Below are 20,242 nucleotides of genomic sequence, written 5' to 3' on the forward strand. Positions count from 1 at the left end.
CATTATTTATTTTTTATTTTAATTATTTTAAACTAAAAACCAAAAATTCTGTTTGAATATGTGAAGTCCTGCTCTATCACCTTGGCTTTTATTTTGAAATTCCTTTGAAATCCCTTCCCGTTATATCATTTCTACTATGTTTTAGTTGTTCTGTCTCCCTTTCTGTTTTACCTTTACTGTTTTAATTCTTTCTCTTGTCTGTTTTTAAATAATGTTTAATGCTTTTTATGTTCTCATTTTGCTCATATGTAAAGCACCTCAAGTTATCTTGTTGCGGAAATACAAATAAACTTGCCTTGCCTAATGTCAACCACAGTGACTCGGTGCACATTACCCTCTCTCTCTCTCTCAATGCCCTAAGTATTTAAATAAACTTTAACCTTTTCTTCCAGTTCAATGTTCTTTTGTTTCTGGTTGTTTAATTCTAACCCAAAAACAGAAAGAAAATGGTTCTGTTCTGTTCTGTTTTTGGTTAAAAGCAAAAAGAAAACATGATGTCGAATGAATTATTTATTTTATTAACTAAGGGAAGATTATATAAAATGATTCTTCTTTCTGCTCCACTTTATTCTGTGTTGTTGGTTAAATAACACGGTAACACTTTACTTGAATAGGTGTTCATAAGATTGACATAACAGCTGTCATAAACATCAATGAATACTTGAGTAAGTTATGTCACTTTTGATGCAAAGTTGACATTATTTGAGATGTTTTTGTTCTGACAACTTGACATAAAGACAATTTAAACTGTCATAGCAGACCTAATTGCCAAACTTTAAAAATTAAGTCAAGTTGTCAGAACAAAAACATCTCAAACAATGTCAAGTTTGCATCAAAAGTGACATAACTTACCGAATGACACTTAACGGTCAGTGTATCTTTTGGTCATTGGATTTTCTTTAGATGTATGGGTATTAAAAACCAAAAATCATCGGTTTATTCTATTTTCGTTTTGAAATACAAAAAATTAAATTGAAACACAAAGTGTTCTTGTTTTTGAGTGTCAAAGAGCAATTAACTAAATTTTAAAAACAGTTTGATTTTCGTGTTCTTTGTCACAACATAAAATAAAATCAGCAGTCAACAGAAACAAATTAAGACCAAAAACACTTTTTTTTTTTTTCATATTTTGACACCAGATGTTGTCATCTTCAAAGCAAGAGTGCCAATAAGCACTATGGTACCTGTGTGTGTGGTTCTATAGGATTTCAGACAGCAAAACAAGGCCTGACATCTACAGAAATCTGTACGCATATCAGATGAAAGTGGGGGCAGAAAGGAGATTTTAAGATGAAAATGGCAGAAGCCTGAGTCCCCAACGTACGGATGTGCGGATAAAATCACTAGACGTTTTTGTTACATGAAACAGAACATGAAAATCAAACTGTTTTAAAATTTGAGTTCACTGTTCTTTGATACTCAAAAAGAAGAATGCTTTGTGTTTCAATTTTATTTTGTGTATTTCAAAATGAAAATCCAATAAACCAGTCATTTTTTGTTTTTTAATTCCCATTCATCAAAAGAAAATCCAATGACCAAAAGATACCCTGACCCTTAACGACAGCTGTCATAAGTATTCATTAGTGTTATGTCATGGTTATGAATACCTATTCAAGTAAAGTGTTACCAATATGTTTATATATTAAAGGTTTGTTCCTGTGTGTGTGTGTGTGATCCCTGGTGGTGTGTTCAGGGCCGTCCGTACCGTTTGTTGGGGTCCTTGATGAGCAGCCCCGACAGCAGCGACTTGGCGTCGGCCGACAGCGTGCGCGGGAACTTGATCTCCTCCATGAGGATGAGCTCGAACAGCTTCTCGTGGTCCTGGTTGTAGAACGGCAGGCGGCCGCACATCATCTCGTACGTCACCACGCCCAGACCCCACCAGTCCACCGCCCGGCCGTAGTCGTTGTCCTCCAGCACCTGAACGCATCACATCAACAATCTGTTAGAATCTGTTATCTGTTTTCAATGTGAACATCTTCCAAACTACCCAGGGGGCAAAGCAAAAAAACGGACACGGAGCGTTGTAAAAGGTTTGACACCAGAAATGATATGTAGGAACTTTAAGGATTAAAACCTGGGTGGACAACCCGGTCAACTAGCTGCTGGAAAGCTACAGGGGCCAAAACCCCTTTCTGGGGTCATTATGCTGGTGAAATGATGTAAATGCAAATATTTAGGTACTACAATGGCATAAATAGTCATACAACTATAAAATGTGGCAGAGAGTATCTTGACACATAGGGAGAGGCAGGAAAAAAAGATTCTGGGGTTTGATGCAGCTCGATTTTAAGATATCACCCTCAACATCCCAAAAAAGACAAAAAAAAGTACTGTTCGCCTGACAAATTCTCATGAAAAACATTATTTTTCAGCACTTTATGGAGAATATCAATGCCTAACATGTATATAGAAAACTTCCTTAATTCATAAGCTCCCATTTGAAACCAAGATAGCATTTCTATCTCAAAAGCTCCACTTGCTGTGGCCAACGGTCTTCTCTATCTATCTGTTCACTTTGGGGAGACCAGAAACAGAATGTTTTCTGATCAGGCCAGTTAACATGGAGTTTTTCACAATAGGTGTTGCATTGTTTGGAGACAGCATGTAGCTTTCCAGTAGCTAGTAGAAAGGCTATCTCGGATTCAAATGGAAGCTGTTGAATTAAGGAAGTTTTCTATATACACGTTAGGCATAGATATTCTCCATAAAGTGCTGAAAAATAATAATTTTCATGAGAATTTGTCAGGCGAACAGTACTTTTTTGGGTCTTTTTTGGGATGTTGAGGGTGATATCTTAAAATCGAGTTGCAACAAAACCCAGAATCTTTTTTTCCTGCCTCCCCCTATGTGTCAAGATACTCTCTGCCAAATGTTATAGTTGTATGGTAAATACAGAGACTGCTTGATGAAAAACTGTCCCTGAAGGCAACGTGCATCAGCTGGTTTTGCATGAATTTCCCTCTAAAACAACTCTGTGTGGTAACGTTGTGTTATTATCTCATAGCGTGGTGAATGTGCAGCTCACAACTTGTCCACCAGAGCGTTGTGGAGTTGTTGGATTGTGTATTTGATGAGTTTGATGAGGGAAACCAAGAAATCCCATAATGAGCCTCCGTAGCGTAGCTCTGAGCAGCTCACGGCTCTGCTCCGCCGTTCTAAAAACAGCTTGCACCGACAATTAAAGGTAACGAACCTACTACTGCTATGACTATAGGGATTATGGCAATGCAATGTACATTTCCTTGAATTATTTCAATGACAATGAAGACGATCTTCATCTTAAAACATATGACGGGGCCTGAATCTGATCTGAGCCACTTGAACCTTGTGGTGTAAAGACAGATACCTCAGATACAGTATGTTCTCTGTGTGTGTGTGTGTGTGTGTGTGTGTGTGTGTGTGTGTGTGTGTGTGTGTGTGTGTGTGTGTGTGTGTGTGTGTGTGTGTGTGTGTGTGTGTGTGTGTGTCTGACCTCAGGAGCCAGGTACTCCGGTGTTCCACAGAACGTCTTCATTGTGGCCGTGTCTGTGATTCCTTCTTTGCACAGGCCGAAGTCGGTGATCTTGATGTGTCCGTCTTTGTCCAACATGAGGTTCTCCAGCTGAGGACGGAGACGAGGACGAGAGGGTCAACGACACCGTGGAGGAGTGTGTGTGTGTGTGTGTGTGTGTGTGTGTGTGTGTGTGTGTGTGTGTGTGTGTGTGTGTGTGTGTGTGTGTATGTGTCTCACCTTCAGGTCACGGTAGACGATCTTGGCCGAGTGTAGGTAGTCCAGAGCCGAGACGATCTCGGCGCCGTAGAAACGGGTGCGGTCCTCAGAAAACACCCGTTCTCTGGACAAGTGGAAAAACAACTGGAAGGAGAAAACACACACACATGTACATTTATTAATCAGATTTATTGATCCAGTGAAGGAGGAGAAGAATAAAGTCACAGCTGAATCTCAGCAGGAGAACGTGACAGAAGGTTTTTCTATTCTCATCAATCAATCAATCAATCAAACTTTATTTATAGATCACTTCTCATGCACAACGTGCTTTACATAAAACAGTAAATACAAAGACGGGAAGTCTTTGTATCATCCCACACACACACACACACACACACACGTACGTATTGATAAAACACTGAGGAAACACCAGAGGAGACAAAAGAGGATGAGAAAAATTAACAAATAAAGAATAAATAAAAAGTTTTTACTTTTTATGTATTCTTTATTTTTCAATTTTTCAAGAAGTAAAGAACTGTTCAGGTCATAAACTGATAAAAGACACAACATAAATAAATAAATACGGTATATAAATAAATAAAAAAGAGGAAATAAAATGGTAAAAATGTTGAAATGAAAAATTCAGTAAATATCTATTAAACAATAAAATGTTGTATTAATTCTATTTACCGGTATCTAAAAGGTGATTCAAGGCAAGAGAAGTCAATAATAACACAAAAGTGCTAATATAATATAAGAATAAGAAAATAAAGTTAAAAGCCAGATTAAACAGGAAGGTCTTCTTGTATAACACTGTTTTTATTTGAATGAATGAACTTTATTGTCATTATTCACACTGTACAATGACACTCAGTGTGTCTCTCTCTGTCAATGTAAAGGTAGAATAAATTAAGTTTGTACATATCATTTTTAATTCTATTTATGTAAATAACTGTATATACCTTTGAAATAATTTGGCATTTGTTTTCATATCATTTTTATATTTGGATATTTTTCAACTTTTTTTTTTACCTTGAATGCTACAATGCTACTGTAACAAGCACATTTCCCATGTGTGGGATTATTAAACAGTCTCATGTCTCTTATGGCGCATTTCCACTAGCACGGCTCGGCACGGCACGGCTCGGCTCGGTTTGGTTGTGTTTCCATTACAACTGAGTATCACTAGTGCCGCCGTGACGTCATTTACACGTCGCCGAGCAACGCTCTAAACTCTGTAAATATATAACTTTAGCAACATTTGAAACATTTTCAGGCGAGAAAGTAGTCGTTTAGATCCCCAACGTGTTGAAAATCTGACAAAATACCAGCTGTTTACAAATTTGTTTCAACGAAGTCGGCGTTACTAAAGCTAGCCGTAGTGAGCAACGCACTTCCGGTTATTTTCACAAAATAAAATACCCGTTGCCTTTTATCATAAGGAAAGCCATTACGATAGAATTGGTGCTTTTACTTTGTAAACAGGAAGTGAACCTACCCTCGCTGTAGCTAGCTTTAAACCGCCGTTTTGACTGCTCTCGTCCCGTTAACGGCATTTAACCGTTCAATATGCCTTACCGGAGAGTCTACCAGCTCTGAGATCGGCCTGGTTCATTGTAAAACATTTATTTATTGATGTAAATGTGGTGTTTTCTGTGCGTACAGACCCCAATGCAGTGCTGCTCTTCTGTCTAACCACAAACAAACTTCTGCTACAGCCACAATTGTTAGATTTCATCAATGAGACCAACATTTAAGAGTTTAACCAGCCGGTGGTAAACCTCTAAAAGCCATCGGGGAAGTTAATTAGCGGTCTGTTCTCCCCGGGGTGACGGTGGTAGGCTGGCCGGCAGAGCACGTCAGGAGCCGGGCTGCTGCCTCTGTGATGTCGCAGTCGCTGCTCGGACCTGGAGCTTCACTTCTCCGAAAAACATCGGGGCAAACTTCTAAACAGCCGTCGTTTGGATAAACTAACCGCACATGGGGATCTAAACAGTTACTTTCTCGCATGAAAAAATATTAAAACTTAATAAAGTCACGTAATAACAGAGCCAGTCTCAATATTAGAAATTCTCTGGTAATAACAGGCTTCAGCAGGAACATTTCTGTTGTCGGTCGTCGCTTCCAGTGACGACACTCATCGGCCAATCAGTGGAAGGCAGTCGGCTGACGTCACGTTTTAGTAACGCTTCGGCTCGCTTGGAACCAGGGCTGAGGTGATACCAAAAATGTACCCGGTTGCAGGTACTGCGTGCTAGTGGAAACGCGCAATAGCGCGCCGAGCCGTGCCGTACCGAGCCGAACCGTGCTAGTGGAAATGCGCCATTAGATACCAGCAGCATAAGGAAGTATGTTATCAACTATAACACATAGACTTCTGTACGACTCTGAACTATTAAAATATTGTTAAATATTATAATTGATAATGATATTATTGATGTTGGAGCTGCTCCCTGTCTCTCACCTCTCCTCCGTTGACGTACTCCATCACAAAGCACAGCCGGTCCTTGGTCTGGAACGAGTACTTCAGAGACTGTGACGCAAAATAAAGAAAGAAAAAACAAAAAAAGATTTGATTTAATTCTTTTTTTTTTATTGAAACACGTCGTCTCGTCTCAGTGTTTGAGTCGTTTGTTTCAGAGGAACAGAAGCTGCTCTGATTCCTCCTGCTGCTGCCGCTCACATCACAAGAGGCTCGTTTCTAAACTTAGGTGGATTCATGTCAACACAGGTGTGTGTGTGTGTGTGTGTGTGTGTGTGTGTGTGTGTGTGTGTGTGTGTGTGTGCAGGGCCGTTGCTATGAATTCTGGGCCCCCTTAAAGAATACTAAAGTGGGCCCCTCCCCCTAACTTTTCCTTTTTTTTTTTTTCTTAGACTACGTATGTATTATCGTTTTTTATTTAGCCTTCTTTGTTTTGATGCTAATGCAGCATTACACTGCAAAAACTCAAGTATCTTAGCAAGAATATTTGTCTTATTTCTAGTCAAAATGTCATTTCTAGTCAAAACAAATCTCATTCTACTTAAAATAAGACTCATCACATTAAAAGTAGCTTGTTTTTAGACACTTTTTACTTCTTTCAAGCAGATTTTCACTTGGAATAAGTAGAAAAATCTGATAGTGGAGCAAGTTTTTCTTCCTTATTACAAGCACAAAAAACTTGCTTTCACTGGCAGATTTTTCTATTTATTGTGAATTTAAGTGAAAATGATCTAAAAACAAGTTAATTTTTAGGTAATGAGTCTTATTTTAAGTGGAAAGAGATTAGTTTTGACTAGAAATGAGACATTTGGACAAGAAATAAGACAAATATTCTTGGAAAGATGTTGAGTTTTTACAGTGTACTATAAAAAGTCAGGGTCTTACGCAGAATAAATCAGTCATACAAAGATTAGACTACTGGGGTTTTTTATGGGCCCCACTGGGCGCTGGGCCCCTAGAGTTATCATCACCTTTCTCCCCTATACAACGGCCCTGGGTGTGTGTGTGTGTGTGTGTGTGTGTGTGTGTGTGTGTGTGTGTGTGTGTGTGTGTGTGTGTGTGTGTGTGTGTGTGTGATGTTTCCACGCGCTGATACTCACCGTTAGGAATGGATGTCGAGTGTTTTTTAATACCCTACTTTCTGTGAGTGTGTGAGCAACTTCATCCTGCGATAGAGAAACAAAACAAAGACAAAGAGTTAAACACACACACATACAGACACACAAAGACACACACACACACACATAGACACACACATCTGTTTTAGATATTACAAGATACAACAAAACAGTGGATTTGTCTGAACGGACCTTGGCTATAATGACTTCCTTCTTCAGGATCTTCATGGCGTAGTAGGTGCCGCTCGCCTTCTCCCTCACCAGAATGACTTTCCCAAAAGTGCCTTTACCCAGAAGCTTCAGATAGTCAAAGTCATTCATTGTCTGGACACAGAGAGACAAAAGAGACAGGAAATCATGTTAAAGCTCCTTCAGAATAAAGGTAGATGTTTGTATTAAAGCTGTTTTTAAAGGGATAGTTCAACATTTTGTCAAATTGGCCCATTGCCATAATCCCTATAGTCATAGCAGTAGGTTCGTTACCTTTAATTGTCGGTGCAAGCTATTTTTAGAACGGTGGAGCAGAGCCGTGAGCTGCTCAGAGCTACACTACAGAGGCTCATTATGGGATTTCTTGCTTTCCCTCATCAAACTCATCAAATACACAATCCAACAACTCCACAACGCTCTGGTGGACAAGTTGTGACCTGCACATTCACCACGCTATGAGATAATAACACAACGTTACCACACAGAGTTGTTTTAGAGGGAAGTTCATGAAAAACCGCTGATGCGCGTTGCCTTCAGGGACAGTTTTTCATCATCAGTCTCTGTATTTCCCTCTAAAACAACTCTGTGTGGTAACGTTGTGTTATTATCTCATAGCGTGGTGAATGTTGAACTATCCCTTTAAACCTTTTGGGAGCAGATAGTTGTTAAGCGGTCGTCACCTTTCGTTTGTAGTGGCCGATGGAGGTGTCCATCTCCTCCTCGTTGACGTTCTCGATCTGGGAGGTGGGGCTGCACAGGATGCCCTCCTCCTCCTGCTTGGCCAGAGACTCTGCCACCATCTGGATCGCCTCGGCCCACTCGTCCCTGCACCACAACAAAGATATTCAATATATGGAAAGATCCTCCATGAGCGGCTGCTCCAATGATAGAAATGGTTTCACTTCCTGTCTCTCTAAGTGGGCGTGGCCAACCGTCACCACCTCGTGTGTGAACGTGTGTGTGGATTTATACAATTTGTAGGTAGATGAAAGTGAGATATTTATATTTTCTTATGATAACATTACATATTTACACTACTAACAGTCATATTTAGCATGACAAAAATTATTTAAATCATTTTCACGGGAGTTTGCGGCCGTTTGTTTGACGTTGCCTAGGAGATCGGTGCCAAATCTCGCCAAAGAGTGTGTCGTAGAGACAGAGACAGGTCGTGAACAAAGTGGATTTTCTCCTGATGTGTCCGTCTGAAAATTGTCCATTTTCGTGTCAAACTGTTCAGAAGAGATGTGGCTTGTGAAAAATGAGTCCAAAATGTACTTCAGTGACTGTGGGGAGAAAGGACAGACCATAATCGGTGTTCACGTTAAATTGTCCCATTGGAGTCAATACACTCTATGCTGCCTCTGGTCTCTCTAAAGGGGCGTGGCCGAGCAGAAGCCTAGTGACATCATACAGCAGTGGTTCTCAACCTTTTGTACATCAAGGACCCCGAAATTGACACAAATTAGACCACGGACCCCCATTGGACCAAATTTAGAAGTAAACATCAGAAATACACAAATATTTGTTCTGAGGCTGAAGAACATTACTTTTTTATACTTTTAAATTAGGGCCAATGGTGTGAATTTTTGGAAATATTAGAGAGAAATTTCTGGAAAAAAGTGGTTCAGTTTCTCCAAAAACATTTAAACATTTCTAGGAAGAAGTGGTAAAAAAAAAAAAAAAATGTATAGAAAAAATTTCTAAAACAAAAGTGGTAAAATTAGAAGAAAAAAAAAACGTATAGAAAAAAGTGGTAAAATTTCTCGTAAAAAAATTTCAAAATAAAAATAAAAAAGTAAAAATTTTCTAGAAAAAAGCGGTAAAATTTCTAAAACAAAAACGTTTTTAAAAAAATCTAGAAAAAGTGGTAACATTTAAAAAAAAAACTTCTAGAAAAAAGTGGTAACATTTCTCGTAATTTAAAAAAAAGAAATAAAAATAAAAAAGTAAAAACTTTCTAGAAAAAGCAGTAAAATTTCTAAAAAAAAAAAAAAGGAAAAAAAAAAAAATCTAGAAAAAGTGGTAAAGTTTCAAGAAAAAATCAGGGACCCCCTTTTAATCTCTCAAGGACCCCTAGGGGTCCCCGGACTCCACGTTGAGAACCACTGTCATACAGGAAGCTGACTCGTCATGGAAGGTCTTGGTTTATAAACCGTCTTTCAGGACAACACACACACACACACACACACACACACACACACACACACACACACACACACACACACACACACACACACACACACACACACACACACACACACACACACACACACACACACACACACACACACACACACACACACACACACACACACACACACACACACACACACACACACACACACACACACACACACACAGCAGCAGCACACGACGGGTTAAAGTTAAAACCACCACAAAAACTTCCAGTCCTCCTGACCCACCAGCATCAACACCGCCCACTGCTGCTGCTGCTGCTGCTGGATGGAGGATGTTTTCAGTCTCTTTGTGTCAATAACAAACCTCAGGTGACAACTCATGATGTATACACTATATTGTGTTTTTGGTACCAGAACCCCTTCAAAACTTGGCGTCCAGCCTCGGCCCCACACCCCGGCTTCCTGTCTTTCTTCTGGCCGAGTTCACCGACGCTCTCACACAGTCTGCTGCAGTAGGACTTCATCTACACTTTTATTTATTTATTTATTTATTTATTTATTTATCGCCTCTAATTCCAGATGCCACAGTTTTTATCTGGCGTCTGTTGAGAGTGAGTCCACACCCACGTCTGTGTTTATTGCTTTTCTTCATTAAATATCTTTTTTCAGGTGGATTAGGAATATAGAGGGTTTTGTCTTTAATGACCAAGAAGAGATTCTGGATGTGACCATCACCGGACAGTCTGAACCCTAACGTGTGTAGACTAACGTATGTATGCTAATGAATGTAGGCTAACGTATGTAGGCTAACGTATGTAGGCTAAAGTATGTAGGCTAACATGTGTACGCTAAAGTATCTAGGCTAATATGTGTACGCTAAAGTATGTAGGCTAACATGTGAGGCTAAGGTATGCATGTGTAGGTTAACGTATGCAGGCTAACATGTGTAGGTTAATGTGTGTAGGGCAAGGCTAACTCATGTAGGCTAACTTGTGTAGGCTTACATATGTAGGCTAACGTATGTACACTAACATGTGCAGGCTAACGTATGTAGGCTAACATGTGTACGCTAACGTATGAAGGCTAACTTGTGTATGCTAACGTATGTAGGCTAACGTGTGTACAACATATGTAGGCTTACATATGTAGGCTAACTTGTATAGGCTAACGTATGTAGGCTAACGTATGTACAATAACATGTGTACGCTAACATATGTAGGCTAACATATGTAGGCTAACGTATGTAGGCTTCCATATGTACACTAACCACGGCTACTTCCTGTTAAAGCTACTAAAGTGCAAAATCATCGAAAAACAAAAAAGTTTTCATGCTGCAAAAGTCTGAACCAGGGTTTAGTTTGGTCCGGACCGAGACCTCGATCCTCTTTACATCGGACCAGACTTCAGGTCTTTGGTCTGAGGAGCTTTCACACCTTTAAATTTGGTTCGATCCAAACGCGGTCGGTTTGAACGCCTCCTAAAACAAAATCTATGAATCTTCATCACAAACAGAAGAGTTGAGGATTGAAGCTCTTCTCTTTATAAACCCTCTGACCTCAGAGCTCCATCGGTAACCTCGGCTGTAACAGACGATGATTGTTGCTCGTTGTTTTCCCTTCATCACTCGCCTCAGAAAATAACAGCACTCAGTATTTTTCTTCTTTGGATATTTTTAGATCTGTTTTTTTTTTTAGGCCTGATTTCTTCTCCTTCTTCTTCTTCATCTTCTCCTCGTGTTGCTAAATTTAGCTCGTCCCAGGGTTTCTGCAGCTTCACCGAGTTCAGTATTAGACTTTTAAATATCTGTCTCACATTCATCTTGAAGATATCAAAGAATGACGGAGAAGCAGGAGGAACGATGTGGACCAGAGGAATTATCATAAGATAACTCGTTTGTGACTTGTGTGAACACAGGTGCTGTAAGATTTTAGATTCATCGTAAGGTTGTTTTTTCCCCCCATTAGTTAGAGGTGTGAAAAGTCGTTAAGATAGCAGCAGAGATGCTAAACTAACAGAAACAGGACAGTATGACCATCTGTTCTTCAGAAAGAACATGAGGGATGTTAACGAATGTGTTCACCTCAAAACCATTCACATACAATACATTGTGCACATGAAGCACATGTTCACCGAGTCTCATTCATGAAACGTGAGCAGCACAGATTTGTGTGTAAAGCGTGTGCAGCCGAAATTTACGTGGATTTCCGCATTCATCAATCTTTTAGTAGCTCTGATCTTTTTGTAGCTATTCACCTGCTCCTGACTGTGTTTGGTCCTTGTGTAAATGTAGAAATGCACAGAAATACTGCTTGTCACTGTTGAAAATTACAATTTTAATTCGTATTAAACTCTCTTATGTTCAAAATATGCCGATGCCTTTGAAACACGTCATTTAAACATGACAAATGATTAGAAATATTTGGAGAGAGAGACGTTTTAGAAATCGGACACACACCAACACGTCAAAGCTCCTTCTAGTGATGATAATAATCTGATATAAAACCGGAAAAACTTTCTTTAGCGTTGTAGAGTGTCATAAATGCAAAATCACTGTTCCTCAGTTATGTCACAATACACGTCCGTTCCTTGTTCCCAACGTTCACAATCTGTCCTGACGCTGGAAATGTATCGGCCACGACGAAATCGTGCAAAAATCTGCCTGAATTTGGGTTGTGAAAGTGAAAGCATTTGCCAAGAATGTTTTCATTCAAGTAACGATAGAGACAAAACGATATATTTATCTAAAATGGACTAATTATCAAGTGGTAACGTAGATTAATCCACATTAATATGAGACTCTTTTAGAACCAAATACAAACTCCTCTGGGGATATTTAAGCCTCTCACCAGACTTCTCCCTGCCTCCTTGTAAAAGACTTCATGGCTCATTACTTGTGATGTTTAACCAATCAGAGAGTGCTATGGGTGGGACAATGCACAGGACCGCCACAGTATGTGTAAAAAATGAATGGTGTTCAATGGACAGAAAATAATTATTTTCTGATCCCCCAGTCGTTATGCCTTGGATTACATTTACACAAAAGTTGTTTATAGGCTTAAATTATATTTTCTCATGTTAAGAGTTTGATCGTTTATGGTGCCATTGTTCAGTTAAATGCTGTAAAATTATCTTTAAATATCACAAACAAACATGTGAAATCCATGGCGTGGCACAATTCAAGCGGGACCAGAAAATAATTTTTTATCTACCCATTGAATCTCATTGATAATTTTTCGCTTTTGAGGACCCATGTACCGGAAACAGAAGGATGGGACTTCACCACTTTATAGCGAGAGAGATGGTGAAGAAAAAAAGGAGCAGCAGCTAAATGATCTCATCAAATCATCTTGGACAATCCACCACTTTCCGGAGAACGACGCTGGGTGTGGCCATGACGCTCCATTCCACCGTTACTGTATTGTTGATAGCATAGACTGGTTGATAGACATCGGCCGTGATGACTTTATTTATAATCATCACCTAATTTTAATGAGAACAATACAGACAGGTTTTTAGCTTTATGTCACATTTTCACGTCACTATATCATCGTTGCGACTACTCTGACGTTTATGAAGTCTATAGAACGAATTGTTGAACAAACATTTTAGATTAGCTGGGCTAACCGTTAGCTGTTAGCCGTTAGCAGTGTCAATAAACAATAACTCAATAAACGGCCCATGAAAAAAACATTTTTTCCAGCGGATATCCTAGTTCCAACATGACTGAGCTAACTGGAGTAGTTTCATGTCGTGTCCCACAACGGGAGGGTTTTAACAGCTGACGTCCTGTTTGCTGCTGCTGTTAGCTGTCAGCAGCAGCAAAGCTAACAACTACGACAACCATGACTAATTACAAAAACGTGCACACAGAACTAGTAATGTTTGTTCAATAATTCGTTTTCTAGACTTAACAAACATCAGACTTAGTCAAAACGGCTTTGGCAGCCCGGAGCCCCCACATTTGGTACATACACCGGTGGCTAACGCTACCAGTTAGCCGCTAACGCTACCAGTTAGCCGCTCGCTAGAATGCTACTAAAACCGACTTCCGTTGTGGTGTGATGCAGTGGATCATGGGAAAATAAAGTGGTGGATAAAGAGTCCTGTGCCGAAACTTTAAGCCCTGTAAGCCATTTTAAAATGTTCTCAGTTATCAGTATTGGTGGGGGGGATTCCTAATAAAAAGCCCTGTGATTGGACGTGGTGAGGAAGAGGAGGATGAAGTTCTCACCGCTCATCAGGCGTGTCGACGTGGAAGGTCCTCTCGATGACCGTGGTCCACTGCAGGCAGCGGATGATGAAGGTGTTTGGTTTGGGCCGCTCCGTCTTCATCAGCTGACATTCTGCAGGTCACACACACACACACACACACACACACACACACACACACACACACACACACACACACACACACACACACACACACACACACACACACACACACACACACACACACACACACACACACACACACACACACACACACACACAGACACACACACACACACACACACACACACACAGACAGAGAGGTTCATGTTTGTACGTTTTGTTTTCACGGTGTGTGTGTAACGTTGCCGTGGCGTTGTGTTGCGGCGAGCTCTCACTTGCTACAGAGAAGTTGTTGAGCGGGTAGGCCAGGTCCGAGTCCTGGGGTTTGTCCTTGTAGCCGATGAAGGAGCCGTCCGCCTTCAGCAGGAAGTAGCGCGGCCGCCAGTTCTTGATGTACTCACCTGAGGAGAGGAGAGAGTGTGTGTGTCAGTTGTGTTGTGCTTTTATTTTGGTAAAGTCGGTGAATAGTTGAAGGGATAGTTCAACATTTTGGCAAATTGGCCCATTGCCATAATCCCTATAGTCATAGCAGTAGGTTTGTTACCTTTAATTGTCGGTGCAATTTCTGTCTGTATTTCCCTCTAAAACAACTCTGTGTGGTAACGTTGTGTTATTATCTCATAGCTTGGTGAATGTGCAGCTCACAACTTGTCCACCAAGAAATCCCATGAGCCTCCGTATTTGTACAAAAAGTTCAAATAAAGGTTATAATAATAGGTTTTGAATATGTGTGATAAACTGTGTGATTATTATCTCTTTTTGTTACATTCGTATAAACATGATGAAGCACTTCCCATGAGGGATAAAATGAACCAACCATCAATGACCTGTAGTAATACGACGGAGTATTAGGGCCACATTGACAAATAAAAAAATCACAAACTTCGAGAATAAAGTCGTAAATTTATGACTTTATTCTTGTAATGTTATGACTTTTTTTCTCGTATGAAATGTACGACTTTATTCTTGTAAATTTACAACTTTATTCTTGTAAATTTATGACTTAATTCTCGAAGTCTGTGTGTTTTTTTTTCTCAATGTGGCCCTAATACTCCGTCGTAGTAGTAGTAATAATAAATGATAATATTTTTTTTATTATCATTGTGCTGTATTTAATTATTGTGTATTTTTCCTATACACTGTGAATCACTCTGTCATTATTTACCTTTAATTCCATTAATTCTTCCTCTTTTCACTCCTCTGTAGTGAATCTGTTTTATATTCTGACTTGTCCTCATGTGTGAAATGGAAAGACGACAACTGATCAATCATCCAGACTTGTCCCATTATTGGAAGTAGATTCATTGATTAATAATAATAATAATAATAGTTAATCACAGGACCAGATGATTTTCAATAACTCATTAAAACACCTTTAAACTTCAGATCTGTTTCCGAGAGGGCTGAAGGAACACGTCTGTGTCGTAAACACACTCTCTCTCTCTCTCTCCAGTCAGATCAACCTTTGACCTATTTTCTTTTCTTTGTGTTGGTTTTAATTGATTCCCATCTGTGTCACTTCCTGTCCGACATCCCAACACGTCACATGAGCCACACAGAGATTTATTTCTAACCCGGTTCAGTTCAGTTCAGTTCAGTTCCCTGGTCCAGAACAGACTCAACAAGAAAAACAACTCTAATGTTTCTTCTCCTTTTAGTTTAGTTTAGTTTAAGTTTATTTCGGACATGTTAAAAGAAATAAAACATAATACAGAAATGGACAGACATAACATATAAAAACTTTGCAAAGACAACATACGAACAAAAAATTATCTATCAAGTTATCTAGTCATTATAATCTATACAGTAAGTTAATTTATGAGTTATTTAACTGGATTTATTCTAATATATTATTATATTTATATACATATAGATTTATTCTAACATATGATTACTAATCTTTATCTCTCTATATAGTCATATACATATAAAAACATATACACACACATTCATACATACAAAGACAAACTGAAAGTAACATGAACCGAGCAACAAATAAACTAAGTCGGTAAATAATACCCAAATAAATAATAATATAATATAATATAATATAAGATAATATAATATAATATAATATAATATAATAAAATAAAATAATAATCCTTCACAGCCTCCTCACTGTCCATTTTTAAAACTCGTCTTAAAACCCATTTTTATTCCTTGGCGTTCAACTCAGCATGAGACTCTACCTCTGTTTTAGTGTTTTATGGTCTGTTTTATTTATTGGTTTTATTGGTTTTTATTTTTTAATTGTTTTATTTAAATTGTAGATTGGTGAATAGTTAAAGGGATAGTTCAACATTTTGGCAAATTAGCCCATTGCCATAATAACCCCTACAGTCATAGCAGTAGGTTCGTTACCTTTAATTGTCGGTGCAAGCTGTTTTTAGAACGGCGGAGCAGAGCCGTGAGCTGCTCAGAGCTACGCTACGGAGGCTCATTATGGGATTTCTTGGTTTCCCTCATCAAACTCATCAAATACACAATCCAACAACTCCACAACGCTCTGGTGGACAAGTTGTGAGCTGCACATTCACCATGCTTTTTAAAAGCAATAGACAATTATTATTTTATATTTATTTTTCTGCTAATTGTTTTATTTCCATATGTTCCATTATGTACAGCAGTGGTTCTCAACGTGGGGTCCGGGGACCCCTAGGGGTCCTTGAGAGATTTGAAGGGGGTCCCCGATTTATTTATTTATTTATTTAACCACTTTTTCTAGATTTTTTTTTTTTTTTTTTTTTTTTACTTTTTTTGGGGGAGAAATTTGACCACTTTTTTCTAGAATTTTTTTAAACTTTTTTTTTGTTTCATTTTGAACATTTTTTACGAGAAATTTGACCACTTTTTTTGGAGAAAATTTTTACTTTATTTTTTGAGAATTTTAACACTTCTTCCTAGAAATGTTTAAATGTTTTTGGAGAAATTGGACCACTAAATTCGGTCCAATGGGGGTTCTTGGTCTAATTTGTGTCAATTTAGGGGTCCTTGACGTACACAAAAGGTTGAGAACCACTGATGTACAGCACTTTGTTTCAGCTGTGGTTGTTTTAAAGGGGCTTTATAAATAAAGTTGAGTTGAGTTGAGATGTGGGTCAGAGAGCGGCTCGCTGCTCGGCTAGTCAGGCCTTAGCGCTGCGGCCAACAGCTGAGGGAGCTGAGCTGTGTGGGCCGAGGAGGAAGGAACCAGAGTGTTAGGTCATCCTCTGTATGCTCATAGTGCCACAGAGAAACTTCCCCCTGTCTGCCTGCCAGCTCACACACACACACACACACACACACACACACACACACACACACACACACACACACACACACACACACACACACACACACACACACACACACACACACACAGAAACCCAGTGTGGGAAATGACACAGCAGCCAAGTGCAGCTCAGACTGGGCTGCAGCTCCGCTCGCCGTCCGGCAGGTAAACAACCATTGTTTAGGAGGAGCTGTTCTTCAAACTGGCACACACGCACACACACACACACACACACACACACACACACACACGGAGACCGAGGCTGCTGCTGCTTTCAACAACAACACCACAACTGAAAGTGATAGATGGAGTTAGTTTCTCCTGAGCAGCAGAACGAGGGTCGACCTCTCACCGCCGTTCACACACAACAACTAGTATCAGCCTCTCTACTACCAATCATCAATCATCAATAGGGGTGTCACGATTTCCATTTTATATCGAAATCGATCGAAATTACGTCATGGCCTCGAGCATCGAAGTCAAAGAGAGGATTGACGATCCCCACAATCTCGTTTACATTACATTAAGTCGACATCAGGAGATGACGCAACGCTAAATTAATGAAAATAAAATGATGATGATGTACAGATATAAATATATTTGTTTCAAAACCTTGGGGGCAATTTTGGCCCCTGGATCATGATTTTTGGGGGCATGTTACCTTTATATTGTAAATAAATTATTTAAATGTGACCATAGTGCTTAATGTGATACATTATGGAAATTGCATCACTTATATGTATCCCATCTTTTGAAATAAGATTTACTGTACAACATTTGATGAATAAAACCAATGATCGTAGACTAGACTAGTCTGAAAATAGCATAGGCCTCTGTGCTGTAAGAAAAAGAAAAAGAAATCGAGAATCAAATCGAATCGTGACCCTAAAATCGAAAATCAAATCGAATCGAGGATTTGGAGAATCGTGACACCCCCAATCATCAATCATCAATCATCAATAATCCTCCTGCTGCTGCCATTTGTTTTAACACCTCAGTGCAACAACAGTCATGTGACGTCTGACAACTGCAGATTGATTTACATGTGAAGATGAAGCAGCTTGATGTGAAAGAGGTTTGGACACTTCTTCTCCTTTTCAGCATGGTATTGATTTTCAGTGTTATGATTATTCTCATTTCATCTTTTTCTTTTACATGTTAGAAATAAAAAACATACTTACTCACTATCTCACTCACCAACTATCTCACTAAGAAATTCACCAACTTACTCACTAACTTATTTACTAACTCACTAACTCAGTGGTTCCCAAACTGGGGAACATTGTAGGGGGGGGGGGGGGGGCGCGGTAAACTGGCAGCGGAATCGCTGCAAAGCTCCGAGCAACGGAAATCATGTGCGAGCCGGAGGGAGGTTCACATAATTGCATTTGTCATTTGCTGTGTTTTATTTGTGACCCGTTCTATCAAAATGAGTCGGATGTTGCAACGTTCTATTTTTAGATAATCAGCTGATAACGTGGAAAACCCATAGAAAAATCAAAAAATAATTGTACCCTAATTTCAAAGCAATGACATTCAAAAACAATCTCCCAAAGTTTCACAGTCCAGATAATTGAGAAAGGGCAGGTAAATGATGATTAAAGGGATAGTTCACCCTAGAATGATATTTCACTCATTATCTACTCACCCTCATGTTGACTAAGGGCTGGAAGAATTTTGAGAGTCCACCCTCCCTTCTCTGAGTTACAGGACGGACCAGGAAGAGGAGCTTCGAGAAGCTTCCGCTACAAACAAGCTTAAAATATAGACTTATTTAATTTTTTTCGGGACAATTACGCAATTTGGGGCTTCAGCACAAGACGGACATTACATACGAGCATCATGGAGGTATTTGGATGTTTTTTTGTGTGTGTTTTTTTACGAAGAGCTCTGGTGTCCCTTTGCAACCGTTGCATTGAAATGCACTGCTACGCCAAGACCCCCTGTAACTAAGAGAAGGGACGGTGGACTCTCAAAATTCTTCCAGCCCTTAGTCAACATGAGGGTGAGTAGATAATGAGCGAAATATCATTCTAGGGTGAACTATCCCTTTAAAGTTGAGTTGCAACTTCAACCCTCTGAAAATGAGCGCTGCATCGGTGCAAAACATGAAATATCTTCTGAACCGTTCATGATAGAGACGAGCTGTAAACTGCATCTGAATCGCAGGATTCTCCACTTTCTGACGGTCATTGAATGGTGCCTCTATGACGAGGAGGGACGGGTACAGAAACAGATGCTAAACCGAGTAGCATCGATGCTATGCTGATTAAAGTTGTCTGGCAACTTTTAACCCTGACGAGCACAACATTAAATAACTTCTGAACCGTTTATGATGGAGACGAGATGTAAACTGCATCTTAATCTTGAGGTTCCCTGCTTTCCAAGGGTCATTGAATGGTGCCTCTATGACAACACGGGACCGTATAGGGAGCGTGTAATCACGTAGTACAGGAACAGACACCAGAGTCCACTGGCCTTTAAACCACAGACGTTCTATATTGTTTAAATGCAATTTTCTCTGGTTTTCAATTGGAAGAAGACAGAGGAAGACCATAATTCAAACGGCCTTATCTTGAAAACCATTCAACGTATTTTCTTGTCTTTCCACTGATACTAAAATCTCAGTGTTTTTGTTATTGTACTGTGGACATGAGTCTTTGGTGACGACATAGCTAACATTAGCATTAGCAGCTGTTTGCATACAAGTCTGTAAGACACGTTATGAGTTCAGCATCAAACTTTATCTCTTCTTCGTTCACCGTGACCGGCCGTTTCCACTTTGTTTTGCTTCTACTTCTATCGTCTCTTTTGTTTTTACTACAGTTAGCATGCTAACCAGCTAGCTTCCCCCCAGGACTCGTCAGTTTTCTGATAGCGAGTCAGTGCAGCGGCGTCCACTCCAGTCTGAGCTGAAGATGTTGCACATGTCGCTCAACATGACAAACCAGTCCAGAGCCAATCACCTCCACCTGC

At 39.6% G+C, this 20,242-nt stretch overlaps 2 protein-coding genes across 2 annotated transcripts in view; both read right to left on the bottom strand.

Moving 5' to 3' along the window:
• akt3b (v-akt murine thymoma viral oncogene homolog 3b) overlaps window positions 1-20,242 on the bottom strand; it is a 42,879-nt gene that overhangs the window by 6,590 nt on the left and 16,047 nt on the right. Inside the window, exons 3-11 of the mRNA XM_083970789.1 lie at window positions 14,271-14,396; window positions 13,895-14,006; window positions 8,203-8,347; window positions 7,505-7,636; window positions 7,295-7,360; window positions 6,177-6,245; window positions 3,734-3,856; window positions 3,476-3,604; window positions 1,706-1,920 (exon numbers count right to left, since the gene is read on the bottom strand). Coding sequence (XP_083826915.1) covers window positions 1,706-1,920; window positions 3,476-3,604; window positions 3,734-3,856; window positions 6,177-6,245; window positions 7,295-7,360; window positions 7,505-7,636; window positions 8,203-8,347; window positions 13,895-14,006; window positions 14,271-14,396 — 1,117 coding nt within the window. The remainder of the gene's footprint in view (window positions 1-1,705; window positions 1,921-3,475; window positions 3,605-3,733; window positions 3,857-6,176; window positions 6,246-7,294; window positions 7,361-7,504; window positions 7,637-8,202; window positions 8,348-13,894; window positions 14,007-14,270; window positions 14,397-20,242) is intronic.
• The window catches only part of LOC310985743 (uncharacterized protein), a 204,856-nt gene continuing 185,408 nt past the window's right edge, over window positions 795-20,242 (bottom strand). Inside the window, exon 3 of the mRNA XM_083971378.1 lies at window positions 795-810. The gene's annotated coding sequence lies outside the window, so the exon portion shown is untranslated. The remainder of the gene's footprint in view (window positions 811-20,242) is intronic.

The sequence above is a fragment of the Trachurus trachurus genome (assembly GCF_905171665.1).
Source record: "Trachurus trachurus genome assembly, chromosome: 1".
NCBI classification, from domain to species: Eukaryota; Metazoa; Chordata; class Actinopteri; order Carangiformes; family Carangidae; genus Trachurus; species Trachurus trachurus.